The sequence below is a fragment of the Eptatretus burgeri genome, chromosome 4 (genome assembly GCF_056783735.1).
Source record: "Eptatretus burgeri isolate ZD-2024b chromosome 4, Ebu_testis_v1, whole genome shotgun sequence".
NCBI lineage: Eukaryota > Metazoa > Chordata > Myxini > Myxiniformes > Myxinidae > Eptatretus > Eptatretus burgeri.
The window spans coordinates 130761827-130780613 of NC_140964.1; the positions used below are offsets into that span (position 1 = coordinate 130761827).

The window sequence follows — 18787 nt, forward strand, 5'->3', positions numbered from 1 at the left end:
TCGTTGACCTCTTTGGTGTAAAGCCTGACTGCTCTGTATGTTGGTGCTCAAGCAGATGGTGAAGAACCTTATCAAGAATTATCCGAGCAAAGACCTTGCCAGGCACTGAGAGCAGCGTCACCCCTCGGTAGTTGTTGCAGTGTTGGCGATCATCCTTCCCTTTCCAGAGAGGGACAACAAGGCCCATCTTCCAGTCAGTTTGGGATGATGCCTATGTTCCAGGCAGAGCACAGAACTGCATGCAACGACCCGAGTGCAACATTTCCACCAGCCTTGAGAAGTTCAGCATGGATGCCACAGATCCCTGGAGCTTTACCCATTTCAACCAGTTCACTGTCTCCAGCCAGTGTTTCCACAAGTGAAGGTGGACAATAGTTGATTGGAGGGGAAGCAACAGGGATTGTAACACCCCTGATGTCCAACTCGACAGCTGGTGGAGCAGCCTGGTACAACCGCTCAAAGTAACTGGCCCAGCGGGCCTTCACTTCAGACTCCTCTGTAAAGTGCCTACCACCCTCTGCTCTAACTATAGTACACAGAGGGATGGGCTTGGATGAATGCAATGTGCGAATTCCCCTGGAAGCAGGATTAGAATCACTTGAACCCAAGTGATGCTCTACCCCCTCACAGATTCCTCGCACAGAGGCCTCCTTGTACACCCTTTGCGCATGTACAGTTTTACGCCTCAGCTCCCTGAACAGCTCAGCTCTGCCATTGAGCCTGGCCCTGCGACTCTGGTCAATGGTATCCAGTGTCCTTTGAGAGACAAAATTCTTCTTTGCCCTTCGGTGAGTTCCAAGACATACACCGGCAACATCACGGGCGGTGGTCTTGAAGGCACTCTACAACTCTTCAGGACCTCCCAAAGCAAGCAAACTCCCCAAATCTCCACTCAGCTTGTTCACAAACTCCTCAGCTACCCTCTCATCCAGCGTATCCTCCCTCCACCATTCCAGCGTTGGAATACCAAGTCCAGTGATGAGCTGCTTGTGGGAGCTGAAAGCATGAACCAGCCACCTGAAGTCCATGACTTCTTCCAAAGTCAAGGAACTTAGTGCTTTTCAGGTTCCCAGTTCCAGATGCATGGGGACCAACACATGTCTCATAACCATCCATTTCAGTTCCAGTCGATGCATTGCAATCCCCCAAGACTCGAAGTGTATCTCGTCTGGGACACTGATCAACCACAGACTCGAGCATGGAGGAGAATGTGTCCTTGGACTCCTTGGAGCCTTCTTATCCTGTCCTCCAGTTACTCTCCTCCTTCAATCATGTCTCACTCACTGCAACTATATCGTACTCCTCGTGATCTACTTTGGCTTCAAGCTCTTCCATCTTATTATTTAAACTTCTGGCATTGGCATGGAATATATTTAACTTTTCCCTTCCTGTAATTCGATTTTCCTGCCTGGCCTGACTCATCACAAGGACTTCATCCGTTCCTTCCTTAATACCTTCTCCACCCTCCACTGATTAAAAAAAAAAAGTCTGAATTCCTTCCTCAATGATTCCCACTGCTTCTGAAATGTAAAACCTTCTTCCCGACACCATTCTTCCAGATTGACGTCTATTGCTCTGTTCATAATTTTATATTGTTTCCTAATCTTTGGAGAATCCTCGAAAACATGACGTCACAACCCTTTGTTTTCAGCCGTTTACCCAATATCCTGTATCTATTATTCAAAACCTCTGAGTGAACTTTCCCGATATCATTCGCACCAAGGTGAACCACAACCAACTTCTTCCTGCCATGATCCGATTCAACATCGTTTCCATTCCTTCAATGTCCCGAACTCCTGGTCCTTCAAAACTACACAGAATTCTATATCTACAATCCTTCCTGCAGAATGAAGAATCTCCATATTGAATCATCTCATCACTCACAAAAACTGTCTCCCATACCTCATGTCGACCAATTTATATTTCGGCACCGACACCACGACCTGCCCTCACTGCACCACCTCCACCTTGTACACATCATTTGTTTGTCCCTCCAACCTTCATGGCAGTCGATGATTGAACAACCGCACGAAAGGTGATGACAAAGAGGTATCACTCGTCCACAATGAATGGGAGTGGTAAAATGGCCGATCTGTGGCTTCAATCGTTCATACGACACCAATTGGCCAATGAGTCGTCAACTTGCATCGTGGAGATCAGTGAATAAAAGGACAACAAAGGTGATAACAAGGAGGAAGAAGAATCAGTTTCGTTCAAAGGAAGAAGAATCAATTCCGTTCAGAGGAAGAAGAATCGTTTTCATTCAGAGGAAGAAGAAGAACTTCCGGGTGATCTTCGTGTAAACTTGTGTTGTTCCTGTACCTCAGGTCCTCGTGGTGCCGGTGGAACTGATCTGAAGAGGTATTTTCAGAATTATTATTTAATTATCAGAAAGATTTAAAACGTGAATTTGAATAGAAAATAATTTTCTGTTCCTCGATGTCGGAAATGAAGGGAAGTTAAAGGAGTTTTTATCCAATGTATGTTGAGGTGTTTGGTTGTTGATTTAATGAGGTGTTTTTCACTCGTTTTGTTTTATTCACCACATTGTTTTGTAATCACATCATCACGAAACTTCGTACAACGATAATTAAACCTCATTGTTTCTTTTAACTAAAAAACCACCAGAAACCTTTTATAATTAACTTGTTTATCCAATTTTATCTCCTCACGACGAGGTGTAACGAGGGTACGAGGTTCGATCACCTCCTTCACCTGTTCCGTGGGATATTTAACCTTCATAACCTGAATGGAGATGAAAACCTGATTCATGATCCAAAAACTCAACAACATCGTGAGGGTCTAAAATATAACATTCCTCGTGAACCTTCCACGGGCATCACGTGTCAGGTCACTTGGACTCCACAGGGAAATTATTCGGGAATTCTATAACTCACAGGGAATGTGGGGCACCGTCGTGTGTGTGTGTGTGTGTCTGTGTCTGTCTGTGTCTGTGTGTGTGTGTGTGTGTGTGTCTGTGTCTGTGTCTGTGTCTGTGTCTGTGTCTGTGTCTGTGTCTGTGTGTGTGTGTGTGTCTGTGTCTGTGTCTGTGTGTGTGTGTGTGTCTGTGTCTGTGTGTGTGTGTGTGTCTGTGTCTGTGTCTGTGTGTGTGTGTGTTTGTCTCTGTGTGTGTATCTGTGTGTGTGTGTTTGTCTCTGTGTGTGTATCTGTGTGTGTGTCTTTGTCTGTCTGTGTGTGTCCATCTGTGTCTGTTTGTGTCTTGTGTCTGTGCCTCGGTGTCTGTGCCTCGGTGTCTGTGTCTGTGTCCCTTTTGAAGAAAATGACATGGATAACCGTTCCTTTGTTAACATGAGCCTTGTGTCCCTGACAGGTCACCGTTGGAATGGACACCTTCTTGGAATGGCTCCAATCACAAGGTCTGAGAGCAGAAACAGCCCAAGCAGTGATCAATGTATTTGGAATTGAGAATCACAAGGTTCTTCGAGCTTGTACAGACTCCGATTCATTGCGAACAGAGCTCCTCTCTCTCGCCAAAGAGAAATTTAAATTTGCAATGTATGCTGACTTCTGTAAATTTGTGAATTCGTTTTTGAAGCCGCAGGTTGTCCAGCTTGCAGGTTCTTCTCTGTTGGGAAGTCTGTTCATCAACTTGGAGAATGTTATTCGAGAACTTTCCAGTTTCTCCCAAAAGTTTATTAGATTCCAAAATGTGCAGCTGGAAAATGTTCCTGCTTTCCGGGGAATCGTTTTCAGTGATGTCTGCAACCTCCACGATCAGGATGATGGATTACCACCCAAGTCTGGTATGTCACCATTTTATACACCCTCACATGTCAAGAACTACCTCGATGATGAACCATTCATGTTTTTAGCAGTGTCTCGCGTAGCGAACGCTGCTCAGAGAGAGCTCGGCGTTGTTCTTGTCCTTGTTCTTCTTCTTCTTCTTCTTCTTCTTCTTCTTCTTCTTCTGAAGACAAAACCTTAGTCTCTCGGACTTTGCTCTTGTATATACGAGATCCGGATCTCCTTAAATATTGAGCACATGTACGCATCCTCACATAGACAGTGCCTTTTGAGAGCATCTATCATGAACTTTTCAATATATTCAGACATTTGCTTTAAAGTTTATAAAAGTTCACATTACTAGTTAAAGATTATTCCATTTATCGTATTGTAATTTCGTAAATACACGATATATCGTAAATACGTAAATACATTATGATGCGTTAAACTATTGGCCTAATCAAGACACGTGCCAAAATAAGGAGGGAAGTTGTTGTTGTTGTGTTTTTTTTTTTTGTTTGTTTTTTTTTCGTCTATCATGAACTTTTAAATATATTCGGAAATCAACTTTGAAGTTTGTAAAAGTTCACGTTACTATTTTAAGATTATTCCATTTATCGTATTGTAATTTCGTAAATACGTAAATACATTATGATGCGTTTCACTATTGGCTTCATCAAGGCACGTGACAAAATATCGGAAGTTGTTGTTGTTGATGTTGTTAAAAAAAAAATTTCGCCGACAAAATCTTTCGGACGTTGCTTGTGGACACATTTGTCCTTGTTTTTATTGCAACTTGTGGAATTTCTTTAAGAACAATTTTGTGTTGTTGAAGACGTTTCGATTCTCGATCCACAAACTTAATGTTTTTTCTTCTAAATCACATTAAATTCCAAAGTGTTCCATGTTTATCATCACCTTTTAAGTTATCCATCCATCCATTATGACCGCACTCTGTGCAGAGCATTGGTGCTGCCGAAGCAGTCTCCTTGGCTGTTGGACACAATCCTGACGGCTCGCAACTCCAATACAGTAGACCAGCATGCTGGAACTCATTTTGCCAACCTCGGAAGGATAACAGGCAGAGTCAACCCCACCTGGTATTAATTCAAGTGGGATTTGAACTCAGGATTCTCGCATCCCAAGCCCACTACCCCAACCATAAAGCCAAACACGAGGCATCATTTAAGTTATCCGTGTGCACGAAGTGGTTTGTTTACCTCTTGTATAGGCATGGACATTGTGAGGGACATCCTATGGGAGAAAGGAATCTGTGAAGCAGAAAATGTCGAGGCAGTAAGATGCAGCCTGGATTGAGAGATCTATCTTGATGGAGCGGAGGCCTCAGATGTTTGAGATACACACAATGAGGGACAGGGTCGAAGGTGTTGGGAGGCTTGGAGCATGAGACGGGGGGGGGGGGGGGAGGGTTATGCTGAGAAGGTGCAGGTGCGAGGGCGTGGGATGCGTGTACTGTGGGAAGGGGTGAGATGGGTAACCTGAGAGTGGCAGTTCTCGTTGGTAGATTAGGATGGGGTGAGGGGACATGTGAAAGGATGTGGGCTTGTAGTTGATGTTTTGGAGGGCACTGACACGGAGTGGTTTGACGCTTCAAAATGAAGTGAATGAGATTTGCTTGTTGTGTGCAGACAATCTCTGCACACAACTTCCCATGATTCCCAGATTTAACTTTTTGAGATGAACATTATGGGATGGGTGGATGCCATTTTTTGTTCTGGGCACGGAGAAAGGTCGAGCTGAAGCAACTGGAGGATGAATGGCAGGACCAGCATTTCCATAAGAAACCGTTGTACAAAATATGCCTTTTTTAAAAGAAGAAGAGGAGGAGGAACAATAAATCATGATGAACAAGAACACGTGGGGTGCTGATGCCAGAGAAACAAGGGAAAATGATCATTTCAATACGTTTTCCAAAGCTTTTAAAGGAATAAGCGCTTTCTTCAATGGGCGTAACACTTGAAGGTTGTGTGGGTGGGGAGAGTCATGGGGGTGTTTATCTAATTGTTGTGGGGGTGGGGGGGGGGTTCAATCGAGTCCCTGTGCAGTGACGACATTTAATTGGATGCTATTTTGTATCCGTCGAGAGTGGCACACCGAACATTTGCCAATTGTGCATGAAGCGGAATGTGTTGGTTTTCTCATCAATTTGTTTTTCTCTGCACGCAAAACGAAGATGATATCACTTAATGCTTTTTAAAATTCTTCCACCCCATCAAAATGTGCATATACAATCAGACAGAATTGATTTAACCTTCAAACATATTGCAGAAACTGAGGAAAAATGTAGTGTAATGCCCGAGTAAAGGTTCACACTGATAACCTCATTTGAGGAAGACAGACCGTGTAAGTGGAATAAACACATTGGTGTTGACAGACAGAATGGAGAAATTTGAAAAGTGGAAGAATAAAAGTAAAGAACAGAAATGGAGGCACACCATCCACACCAGAATTTCTGACCATCAAGGGAGTCGAGAATTAGAGAAGATAACAATTGTGAGTGGAAAAATAGAGAAAGAGCTGCAGTTGATTGATTGATTGTATACTCTGCCTGAAGACAGGTCCTCAGCTGATTCGCAAGGCTGATACTGGGTGGTTTGCCATGACCTTTCCATCTCTTCATTTATTGTTATGCAGTCAACTTTCCATCAATTACTGCACCACTGAAAACGTGCATACAGTGATTGTAATCCTTCATTATTTTCTATTTTCATTCCATCTCTCATCTTTCATGGTTTCCCTTTTCTCACAGCTCGATAACACATGTTTCGACACGATCATTCAAAAGCGTGGCGTCAACACCGCTCGGGGTACTCGACAGTGCTCGATTCGGCCTTGCCAAGTTTCGAAGCAACTTCTTTGGAGTTTTCCAATTTCCATATCCAACTGGTGAACGTTCATGATTTCCACATCCAATGAGATGGTATTCATAGAATACGTATCCTGTACAGTCTTGAGAAGGACTTGGTTCGAGCCAACTCCTTTTTTTTCTTTTTTTTTGAAGATTGTTTTTTTCTTCTTTGATCCAATATGTCTGCCAGACCACGTGACCGATGACATCATCTTTATCAAACCATATTTCCAATTGGGAGTTGATCAATTAGTTCAATTTTGCATTGATCGGTGAAGCAGTTTCTCCTGCGGTGATTTTCAAACATTTTCCCTTTGATCCAATGTGGCTGCCAGATCACGTGATACATGGTGGCCATTTTTATGAAAGTCCTGTGTAAATTTCCAGTCGGAGGATGAAAATTGAGGATTTCAGAAATTTGGCAAATGTTGACCTCAAAAATTGTTGGTGGTTGAATTCCTTGACCTGAAATATAAATGCTCTTCAAATTTCAAGTCAATTGGAGGAAAGTTAAGGATTTTAGAATACCAGGTAGAGGGAAGGAGATGAGAAGGGATTGAGGACAAATTTACCAACAGGAAGAGTGCTTTAACCTCAGCATTGCCCAGATCTAAAAAAAATAATAATTATCGAATCAAGCATTGTACTTGTTAAATTATAATGTTGTCATGAAGGTACAAATGACATCATCATGAACATACCTTAATTACCCATGGGGAGGAATTGACAATGAGCCATGTTTCAATTTTTTCCATGGATCGGTTTCAGAGATATAGAGGTGCAAAGTTTTTCGGTTTTTCCAAGATGGCATCTTTACGATGTGTCTTCTGACATCATATTTATCATTGTAAATTTCCACAGGAGGAGGTGTATCTTTAGTCAAAATTTCATGTCAATCGGACCAACAGTTGCAGAGAGATATTTTTTTTCATACTGACCTGATCAAGCGTTGCATTTGTCAAATTCTGACATCATAATGAAGGCACCGATGAAAACATCATTGACATCTTATTCCACAGGTGGAGTACTTGACAATAATGAGCCATATGTCAATTTTTTCCATCAAGAGTTTTCGGAGATATAAAGGTGCAAAGTTCTTTGGTTTTTCTAAGATGGCACCTGTACCACATGACCGATGATGTCATACTTATCGTTCTAAACTCCCACAGGAGGAGCTACACCTATGGTCAAAATTCCATGTCAATTGGACCAACAGTTGCAAAGAAAAAAGAAATTTCATTACTCATCGAATCAAGTGTTATACTTGTCGAATTATGACAGAATAATGAAGAGAGCGATGACATCATCATTAACACATCTTATTGTACTTGACAATGAGCCAGGTGGAAATGTTTTCCATGGAATAGGTTTTGGATATATAGAGGTGCAAAGTTTTTCGGTTTTTCAAGGTGGCGCCTGTTCCGCATGACCTTTGTTGTCATATTTATGACAAAAACATTCTACAGGATTAGTAGCACCAATTTCGAAAATTTCACATCAACCAGATCAAGGGTTGCTGAGAAAATGAATTTTTAAAATGCAAACACGTACATACGGCACACATACGTGACTGATTGCTTTACCCCCCTTTTCGCTTCATGAGCGCAGAGTAACAACCTCACCTCAGTTCACCAATTTGGTTTCAGACCAGGTCAGTCCACCTTGGACATGCTGCTTCTACTCACCCAGCAATGGATGCAGGCCCTCAATGGCAGCCAAGAGATGAGAGCTGTCTCTCTGAACATATCTCAAGCTTTTGATACAGTCTGGCATCCTGCCTTACTCAACTCTCTGCCTCTGGCATCCAAGGCCAATTGCACACATGGCTTAATGGCTCCTCTACTCTGGAAGTCAACGTGTTGCACTCAACAGAATCCTTTCATCTCCTCTCCTGCTTGGCTTAATGTTGAAGGCTGAAGATCACCGGGTCTTTTGTTCAAGGCCAGTTGTGCCGTTCAAGCCCCTGTTGAAATAACACCAAGTGGGTTGACTCATCCGGTTATTCTTACGAGGTTGGCAAAATGAGTACCAGCAGACTGGTAACATGGGCACTGCATCAGTGGCACAGCTGTGCTTGTTGAAAAATGATGGAACCAGGACCCACAATTGGAATATGTCTTTCAATCCTGACAAATCTTGCACTCTCATTAACTCTCTCCAAAAGGATTGTCTGGTAACCCTCCTCCCCATCCATCTACTTTCCTGACAATCCTCTTGAGGAAGTTCAGTTCCTCAATATCCGAAGTCTCACTATCAGCCTTGGTCTTTCTTGGGAAAACCACATTTCAAAGTTGGACTCCAAAGCCAGCTGTTGATTCTGCATCCTCTATCATACAAAGTCCTTCCTTGTCACACCTGAACTCCTTTCAATCCGCCTTAATTCAGCACGTGCAGTGAACAGAAATATAAAGCTTGAACACAAATATATCCAGAACGGCACTCGATAGAGCGCATACCTCGACCAGGCTGAAAAGTTGACGTTTTGTATCGCACTGAAAAGCCGGATCTTGATCTGGACCTGAACGATATCACTGAACAACAAATTTCAAAATTTTTTTTTTACTGGAGATGTGTAAAGTGATTAAGACTAATTTGGGTATGCTGATTTCAAAAATCATAACCGTTTTGCTGTATCACGTCAGGATTTTCAGGAACAGAAATATTCCCATTGCCTGGAAGTCAGGATTTCAATGAAATTTACATATGTCTTTAACATGTCTATTTCGTACAATTGTTGTTAACTTGTGTTATATTTCTTTCTTTCAGATAAAGATGAGTAGGCGTTCCTGTACCAATCATCCTGACAACTTCTGTTATGTCTGTGGTCGGTATACCAAAAAAGATCAACAGCGAAGTATATCTACAGCAGTGAAAATGAAGGCCGCCTACTTTCACTACTTCGGGTGTAAGGTGGCGGACCAAGAACAGAGCTGGGCACCACACATCTGCTGCACAAGCTGTCACACAACCTTGACTCAGTGGTTGGTGGGCAAGCGCGCGAGCATGCCATTTGCGGTGCCCATGATATGGCGTGAGCCGCAGAATCATCATGATGATTGTTATTTCTGCTGCACAAGCATCGCCAGCTTCAACAAGAAGACTAAAGGTCACATCAAGTACGCTGACTGCGTCTCTGCTCGTAAACCTGTGCCTCATGATGACGAGAACCCCGTTCCAACACCTCCAGCTGATCAGAACATAGCTGTAAGCAGTGGTGAAGAGGATGGTGATGATGAACCTTTTGAACCCGACACTCAAGAATCACACCTTCTGAACCAGGGAGACTTAACTGATCTTGTAAGAGATCTCTCGCTGTCAAAGGCGAAGGCAGAGCTGCTTGGATCAAGGCTGCAGCAGTGGAATCTACTTGAACCTAACACCAAGATATCCTTGTTCAGAGCACGTCACAGAGACATAGCTGAGTTCTTTGAGATGGAAGACACGATGACATTCTGCAGTGACATCAACGGTCTGTTGAAAGAACTTGGGTGTGATCACGATCCTGCAGACTGGCGCCTCTTCATCGACTCAGGGAAGAACAGCTTGAAGGCTGTTTTGCTCCACAATGGCAATGAAAAACCATCAGTCCCACTGGCTCACGCGTTCGGCATGACAGAGACCTATGAGACTATGCGGCAGCTGCTTGATTCCATCAAGTACAATGACTTCAACTGGCACATCTGCGGAGACTTGAAAGTGGTGGCGCTGTTGTTAGGGCTGCAGTCAGGCTACACGAAATACATGTGCTTCCTTTGTCTCTGGGATAGCAGAGATGACAAGAATCACTGGACGAAGAAAGATTGGGAAGAGCGAAAAGAGCATGTACCTGGTCGACACAACGTGAAGCATGTCGCCCTTGTCGACCCAGCCAAGGTTTTCCTTCCACCACTCCACATAAAGCTCGGCTTGATGAAAAGTTTTGTACGGGCAATGGATCTGAATGGGCGTGGGTTTTTATACCTCAAGGAAATGTTTGGCAACACCTTGTCGGAGACCAAGATCAAGGCTGGTGTCTTTGTTGGACCGCAAATCCGACAGATTATGAAGGACGAAACTTTTCCGACAACTCTAAACCCCAAAGAGCTGGCAGCGTGGAGGAGCTTCAAAGCTGTGACGGACAACTTCTTGGGGAACGAGCGCGCGGACAACTATGAAGAAATAGTGCAGCAGCTGCTGGAGTCCTTCAGGAAACTTGGCTCCAGGATGTCCCTGAAAATCCATTTCCTACACCAGCACTTGAACTTCTTCCCTGACAACTTGGGAGCAGTCTCGGACGAGCACGGCGAGCGATTCCACCAAGAGATTTCACTCATGGAGACGCGTTACCAAGGGCGGCACAACCCGAACATGATGGGCGATTTCTGCTGGTTCCTGCATCGTGAAACTGACACAGAGCAGCACAAACGCAAAGCCAAATGCCTAAAGCATTTTTAATTACATTCTAGTGGAGTTTTTCTGTAATTTCTATAATTTTGAAGCATTCATGATGAAATAAATGAATAAATGAATTTTTGTAAATTTCATTGAAATCCTGACTTCGAGGCAATGGGAATATTTCTGTTCCTGAAAATCCTGACGTGATACAGCAAAACGGTTATGATTTTTGAAATCAGCGTACCCAAATTAGTCTCAATCACTTTACACATCTCCAGTAAAAAATTTTTGTTGTTCAGTGTAATCAAATCGGCTTATGTTTGTCACCGAGCCAAAACGCTCACACAACCTTTTGAAATATTGTGCTCTCGATCGGTTTTGGTCCCATCCTCAATGGTGAAGAGAATCATTTGAGAAATTATCGTATCCAGATGCTGATCTTCACCAAAATCAAATTAATTTGTCCTCGTCATACAGCCAAGCTGACGACGAGGTTTCGTCTGAAGCTGTTTCTTTTTTTTTGAGATATTCTGCTCACTGACAGATAAACTTGGGTGAAAACATAACCTCCTTTCACCTTATGTGGTGGAGGTAAATGGCAAATACAAATCTTGAACACTTTCTTCAACATAAGTGTACATTTGCCATTCCTGAACACATGCTAAAGATGAATCATCCTTTCAGGAACATGTACATTTCTGCAGCCTTTCTAGAACATCTGGTGATACAAAAACATTTCCACAAAGATTACACAAAAGGGAAATGTGGGAAACCAAGAAGTAGTTTTGCATCGAACTTCAGTGACCAATGTAAACTCCAGTGGTGCAGCATTTCGCTGCAAACTCCATACTTGATGAATGTAATGAATCATTACTGAATTCCACCGGTGTGAACATGAATATATCCACTATGATGATCACTCCTCAAAGAGTGGGGTAAAATCATCCAAGGGCTGGATATTTCCAAAGCTACTGAAGTAGATCATATCCCTTCAATTGTCCTGAAAATGTTCTTGCCACAATTGTCGGATCCATCCAAATATCAGCCTTCTTCCCATAAGGAGCAAAGTATTTGAATTGATTATTAATGAACAGATTGTAACTTTCCTGGAAGACCACATTCTCCAAACTGATGCTCATGATGGATTCCATCATATCCAATCAACTGGTGATATTCGTTCCCTCATAACTGAACACTTCAACCAGGTCCAAGACCAGTGTGGTGAGGCCAGACTTTTAGCCCTTGGCATCTCCAAGGCTTTTGGTATAGGGTCTCATTCACAAGCTCCACTCGCATGGTATTCGTGAGCATGTGAATGCAATAATATCAGAACTCTCACAGATCAACAATTTTTTGGGCGGCACAAGGGTCAATCTTCGTCAGGCCATATCATTAATGCAGGTGTTGCCAAAGGTCTGTGATCAGGCCTTCTATGTTTCTTCATTACAGACATGATGTGCCAAACAACATTTCATCTTGCCTACCCATTTATGCTGACGAGTCAACCCGATACAGAACTTGTCCTTGCTACCTGGCTGCTTCACTTCACCTTCAAGCCAGTGTCAATCTTGGCTGCTTGTATCGAGCTTGTATCAGCAGGTAGGAGGCGTACCATCCGTTTGTCTGGCGCCTTTCTACACTGCCCTCATCTGGCACACAAAGTGGTTCGAAGAGTCCATGCAACAACTGTTGTGTTCTTGGTGGCATAATGGTGAGCCTGTGAGTACCTTTAAAAATTGGACCTTGGACACTACCTTTAAAAATCTTTCTCCTCATCACAATGCAAAAATGAATTGATCGTTCAGTGCAGAGAGAAGCTTTAAAAACACGAATGATCATGTATTTTCGCGTTTTTAGCCACTCACCCTCAACGTTCTCCAGTTGGAGATGGAAAACCGTAAAACACCAAAGCCTAATTCGAGGTAGACAGACCTTCGAAACTTGCCGATGCAGGGCCAAATTGAGTACTGTCGAATACCACGAGCAATCAGTGGAAGAGCAGTGAAAGATTGAGTTGTTTATATTAAGTGCAACTCCACTGCAGGGGTGGGGTTCAGGCCGATCCAATTTGAGGAAAGAATAACCAGGCAGAGAGACCAAGGAGTCAGGGACTCACTGTGGGAAAAAGGATTCTGTGAAATGGATGATGTCTGGTTCATTGGCAGTGGCCTGGATTGAGAGATCCATCATTGAGAGCAGAGACCTTGGATGTTTGAGGTTCACAAAGTTAAGGGCATGGGAGGTGGCATTGGAAGGGTGCATGGCCGGGGGGGGTGGGGCAGGGGCATTGTCGGGGCAAGGTTTGAGGAAGGCTTTTTGGGGATGGGGTAATGTGCAATGTTTGAGTTGGTCAGGTGCAGGGGAAGCATTGAGAGGGTAGGGTGAGGAGGGATGCAGGAAGAAGGGACATGAAGTGGAGGGATACTGATTCCAAATTCCCAAATTGGACAAACAAAGATATTCTTAAGAATCAGAAGAGGAATCAATGATGGTGAAGGTTGGGTTCTCTTCATGGAAAAATAAGGAATGTGAAGCATTTTTAAATGCTTTTAAAGGAAGAAGCATTTTCATTCAATGAAGAGTTTGAATTGGTGGAGAAAAGGTGGGAAAAAGAATGGAGAACAAAAAGTACAGGCAGAAGGAAATTCAAATGTGATGAGATTTCTATTGAGTGGAAGTTTTTTTGTTTTGTTTTTTCTTTTGAAGTGAACAGAAGAAATCGGATAATTTTGAGGTTGAAATATAACATTTGGAAAGAAAGAAGCAAAACGAGGAATCCAGAGACAAAAGGGACACAATTTGACAGTCCCCTGTGAAAGTCGGACATGATCAAGACAAAAAACGAATTTCACAAATACAGCACAAGAAGGAACGAATTAACACAGACAATAAGTTATTTTTGAAATGACGAAATTCGCACGCATCCGCAGAAATCCCTTGTGACAACAGTCATCGGACAGCCTGGATGTCTTTCATGACTGCTAAATAAGTATTGTACCATGAAACAACTCACCAACTTTTTGAAGAAGCCAACAGTACTTGAAAATGAACCTGTGAGAAAGGGGTGTACCTCTGCACAATGAAAGATTTGCAGGAACTTTCTGAGCAACTCGATACTTTCTGATCAAAAGTTAATATTTTGCAGCCCATACCAGAAAAACTCTTGATGCTATGGGCCTATGAAAGACCTGAGGGTTTATGGACTTGCTCGTTTCTTCTCAAACCTTCATGTTTTTTTACACTGATGAGTATATCAGATCTAGGGCATGCCGCGGTGCACAGGAAAAGTTAAAGTGATTATATTGATGTTAAATCATGTTTGGGAGAAGGGTGGGAGTTGTGTGGTCTTTGAGTGCCATTTTGTGTATACATACATAGATGTTGTTACTACTGTGGAAATTCGTAATACACCATAAAGGGTCCTTAGATCAGTGATGACGCTAAGTTCATGTGTAGTTAGTCCACACCTGTTGTTTAGGGGGAATATGTGTGATTCATCCGGGCTGCGACGCTTTGAGTTAGCCATTTTTCTTTCTCTATCGTTATTTTGGACCATTAAGCCGCCAACAACTCAAACACGACAACCTTCGCCTCTTTACCTCCACAACTCCATCCCGCAAACATCGCTTCACCGCCCTTCCCAAACGACACCCGCCAACCACCAAACCACCACAGCAAACCCCCCACCACCTTCGCCTTTCTCCTTCCACAACCAACAACCACACCACTTGCCAACACTGAGCGTAGTGCTGTCCAGGGGCCCGTTCGGTGATTCTTGCCGAACGCGTCGAGCCGCGGGTACAAATGGATGCCTTTGCAAGAGGGAAAACGGATCAGGAGAGGCTCACGCCCCTTGTTCTCCGTCCAATAGGCGAGCGTCGGGCGGTGTGGCCCCGCCCCAAGCGCGATGCATGTGGACTCCTTGTAGGAGGAAATTCGGATCAGGAGAGGCTCATGCCCCTTTTTGCCCGACCAATGGCTAAACGTCGGGTGGCGTGGCCCCGCCTCCAAGCGCGTTTTGATCCACGAATCTGCATACAAGCTCCTCCCCCGGTCTATAAAGACGCGAGCACAATGCAGCTCGCGAGTGAAGAAACTGGGTGAAGAAAGTGTGTGGAGAAAGTGGGTGGAGTGAGTGAAGAAAGAAAGTGGGTGCAGAAAGTGGCACAGAAAGTGACGCTGGTCGGAAGTCGTGGAGTCATGGCGTGTGTTTGCGGGGATCGGACGGCGAAGGGGACGGAGCTCTTAGTGGAGGTCGAGGGACGAGTCGCGGAGTGGAGCAGGGACGCAGAAGAGGGCCAGGGGCGAGAGTTCGCCGGAGTCGGTGCGGACCCGAGACCCCGCTAGTGGGACGGAGCGGCCGCCATTCCCCTCTTCCCACCCCGAGCATCAACGATTTCTCCCATCCGCGCTGAGATAGCGCCGGTAACCCCATCCGCTTCCCGCCCCAACCGTGGTGTCGACCGACCAACACGTGCCTGCGCGACGCACGCCTGGAGGAGCTCACCGACCATACCAGGGGCACGGAGTCAAGCGCGTTACGTGGACATTGCGGCTAGCCTGCCATCGCGCCACGAGGGCGCGGGTAAGACCCCTTCGGTCTCGTGGACCTGGCCAATCACCCAGGTCCCACGTTCATTTGGTCCACGGACCTGTCTGTCTCCTTGCCTGTGAGGGTGGCTTGTGTTTTCTTTGCTTTTGGTGTAAATGTGTGTGTGTGGTGCCAGTCTACAAAGTAAACCCGTATATGTGCTTGTACATCGCATTATTCGGTTGTCACTCTGCATTCTGTTCTTGCTTTGACTGTATACGTGCATTGTTTTTGTATAACTGTGATTGTAAAATACGTGCTTGTCTGTGTGTGAAATAAAATTGCTTGTTGAACTGTTTTCCCGTTTCGTTGCGTCCTTTCCTCCGTTGAAAGTTCCATCTTCCATCACGTAAGGGATTGGTGGTGGGTTTAGACACCCAGTAAGTAATCTGAACCGTCGAGGTCGACGATAACTCCGCTCGGTTATCCCTGCAGCATGGAATGAGCCGCTTAAGCGGTTCGTGTCCGGAGTCGACCTGCGGCGTGGTACAACTCGTCGGTACGCTACCCGCGTGGGTACTTAGGTATATCGACATTTGGCGATTCACCCTATTTCGTGCGGGTAGAATGCGGACTGGGTTGTGGTGAGGTTAAACCCCCACCCGTAGCTAGCTCCTTGGCGGTAGTTCCAGGAGGGTCACGACTGAATTGTCCGTTCCGGTGGGCAACGCGTCGCGATTCGAGTTACGTGGCCGATCGCACGCCGGGCGGGCCGAAAGTCGTAACAATATATATATATATATATATATATATATATATATATATATATATATATATATATATATATATATATATATATATATATATATTGTCATAAACTAAAATCACCCTTTACCAAGATATTTGAGGAGCGATGTTGTACTTGAGAGAGAGGCTATTTAATATCATTTATCAAGGTATGTGCACACTAAGTGCGGCAACACCAAGAACATAAATACACCTTCAGGGTGCTCGGAGGGCGCCATCACTAGTTAGTTGACGAGGCATTACCCTTTTATATTCTCGGCTTCACTCTTGGACAAATGCTTATTCCACATTTTGTCCTTTCATTGCAAGAATGCTGAAACATATGTCGAGATAAGAGCACGTTACGGTTCCTGTTCTCACAATGCTCCTTTGAATGACTCAAGGACAATTATAATCATTTTCTGCATACAATGTTCTAACTGTCCCTTTTCTCAAGCAGCCAGCCAAGAGTATACTTTGATTATCACCAAGCCTGCAAAAAACATATATAATGGCTTCTAAAACAAAGCTAATAGAAAAAGGTACGATTCCTGACATATATATATATATATATATATATATATATATATATATATATATATATATGTTGTTTGGTTCCTGGGCCACAAGTTAAATGTGAAGCGTACACAGTGGAGCACATATCTCCACCATGCAATGCCTGATCCACGAGAACTTGTCAGACCCAATACATTTTTGAAATGGCATGCAATATTTCGTTTTTGGCCCAATCTCTTAATCGTGAAGAACCCTTCAAAAACGATCATATCCGGATCCAGATTCAGATCTTCACCAAGATTGAACCAATTCTTCCTCATCACGCACCCGTCACACACAAGTTTCGTCTGAATTCATCCACAACTTTTGAGATATCGTCCGCAACACACACACACGCGCGCGCACACACACACACACACACACACACACACACACACACACACACACACACACACACACACACACACACACACACACACACACACACACACACACACACACACACACACACACACACACACACTGACAAACAAGAAAAGAACATTGTGCAGAGCAAGATACGAGCAAAATCCACCCCCTCTCCAAAGGTTGCCATGGATACATGGAATTGTCCAATTCATTAAGATTAAAATTGACAATATTAATGAAAGCTCAGGTCAATCGGATGAAAATTGATTAGTTTTCAGATTGAAATTCGTGATTTTAGAAGTTTGACATTGAGTTGGCCGTTTAACCTCAAAAAGTTAGTTTCCCAATTTAGTGACGCAATTGGCAGATACTGTTCAACTTTCAAGTCAACTCGATGAAAAATGACGATATTAGACATTTCACCTCAAAACTAAGAGGCTTCTCAGTTGAGACTTCCTCCAAATCTTGGTGGAGTTTCATGACGATTGTTTTGGAATTGTGATGTGCTGGTGGTTGACAAACAAACAAATGAAATTGCTCATTGAGCAAAGAATTGCCAGAATAACTTTGTCATATCTTCATGATCTCTGAAAAAACAAATACCTGGAAATCAATTTGGTTCTGATAAGTCGATAGTGCGACTGTTTAATGAGTTATTGCATTTAATTTGGTCATGATCATAACTTGGAAGTCAATCGGACTTTAAATGGCGTTTTTATCACAATTTGAAAGTTTTGACCCGACCCCCCCCCCTGACTTTCGACCCCCGACCGCTCTGAAGGGTGTTGGTGTGACACCCCAATGAGACATATGGTTGGATGCAGAATTGGACGATGCACATTTTGGATTTGGTTTGAAGTCGATATGACCATTTTACAGGACGTTATTGCGAAAATACGAATTTCGGTGACCTTGACCTTGACTTTTGACCTAGATTCACCAAAAACGACAGGTGTCTAAGTTGGACCATGTCCGACGTCTGTACCCAGTTTGGTCATGATTGCTGAAATGGTGTGGCTGCTCCAGGGTAAACAAACACACAAACAAACAAACATACAGACAGACATACACACAGAATGACACACACAACCGACTAACATAATTGCCGAAATCTGAAGGATTCCGGCAATTAACAAACAGACAGACACAGAATGACACACTCAACCGACCAACATAATTGCCGAAATCCGAAGGATTCCAGCAATTAACAAGAAGAAGACGTCGTGTAAATCACGTACTTGTAAAATACATCAAACAAATTTGACCTCAAAAATAATTGTTTGTTGAATTCAATGACCAAATATGCAACTCCTCTTCAAATTTCAAGTGAATCGGATGTAAATTGAGAATCTTAGAAATTCCATGTTCGTTGTTTACCTTTGGCCTATGTTGACCTTTTGACCTCAAAAACAATAGGCTTCTTCCTTATGAATATCTCTTCCATGTGGTGATGTTTCCTGAAGATCGGTTTAAAATTGTGACCTGCAAGCGACAAAAAGACAGACAAATGGACAGAACAAGAAGAATACGTCATGCAGAGCACGACACTTGCAAAATCC

General features: G+C 43.6%; 1 protein-coding gene across 1 annotated transcript in view; it reads left to right on the plus strand.

Annotated features, from left to right (window-relative positions):
* The first annotated feature begins 2166 nt into the window (after positions 1–2166).
* LOC147029122 (uncharacterized) overlaps positions 2167–18787 on the plus strand; it is a 32043-nt gene continuing 15422 nt past the window's right edge. Inside the window, exons 1-2 of the mRNA XM_085876206.1 lie at positions 2167–2361; positions 3332–3764. Of these exons, the coding sequence (XP_085732332.1) occupies positions 3344–3764 (421 nt within the window). The 5' untranslated portion in view covers positions 2167–2361; positions 3332–3343. The remainder of the gene's footprint in view (positions 2362–3331; positions 3765–18787) is intronic.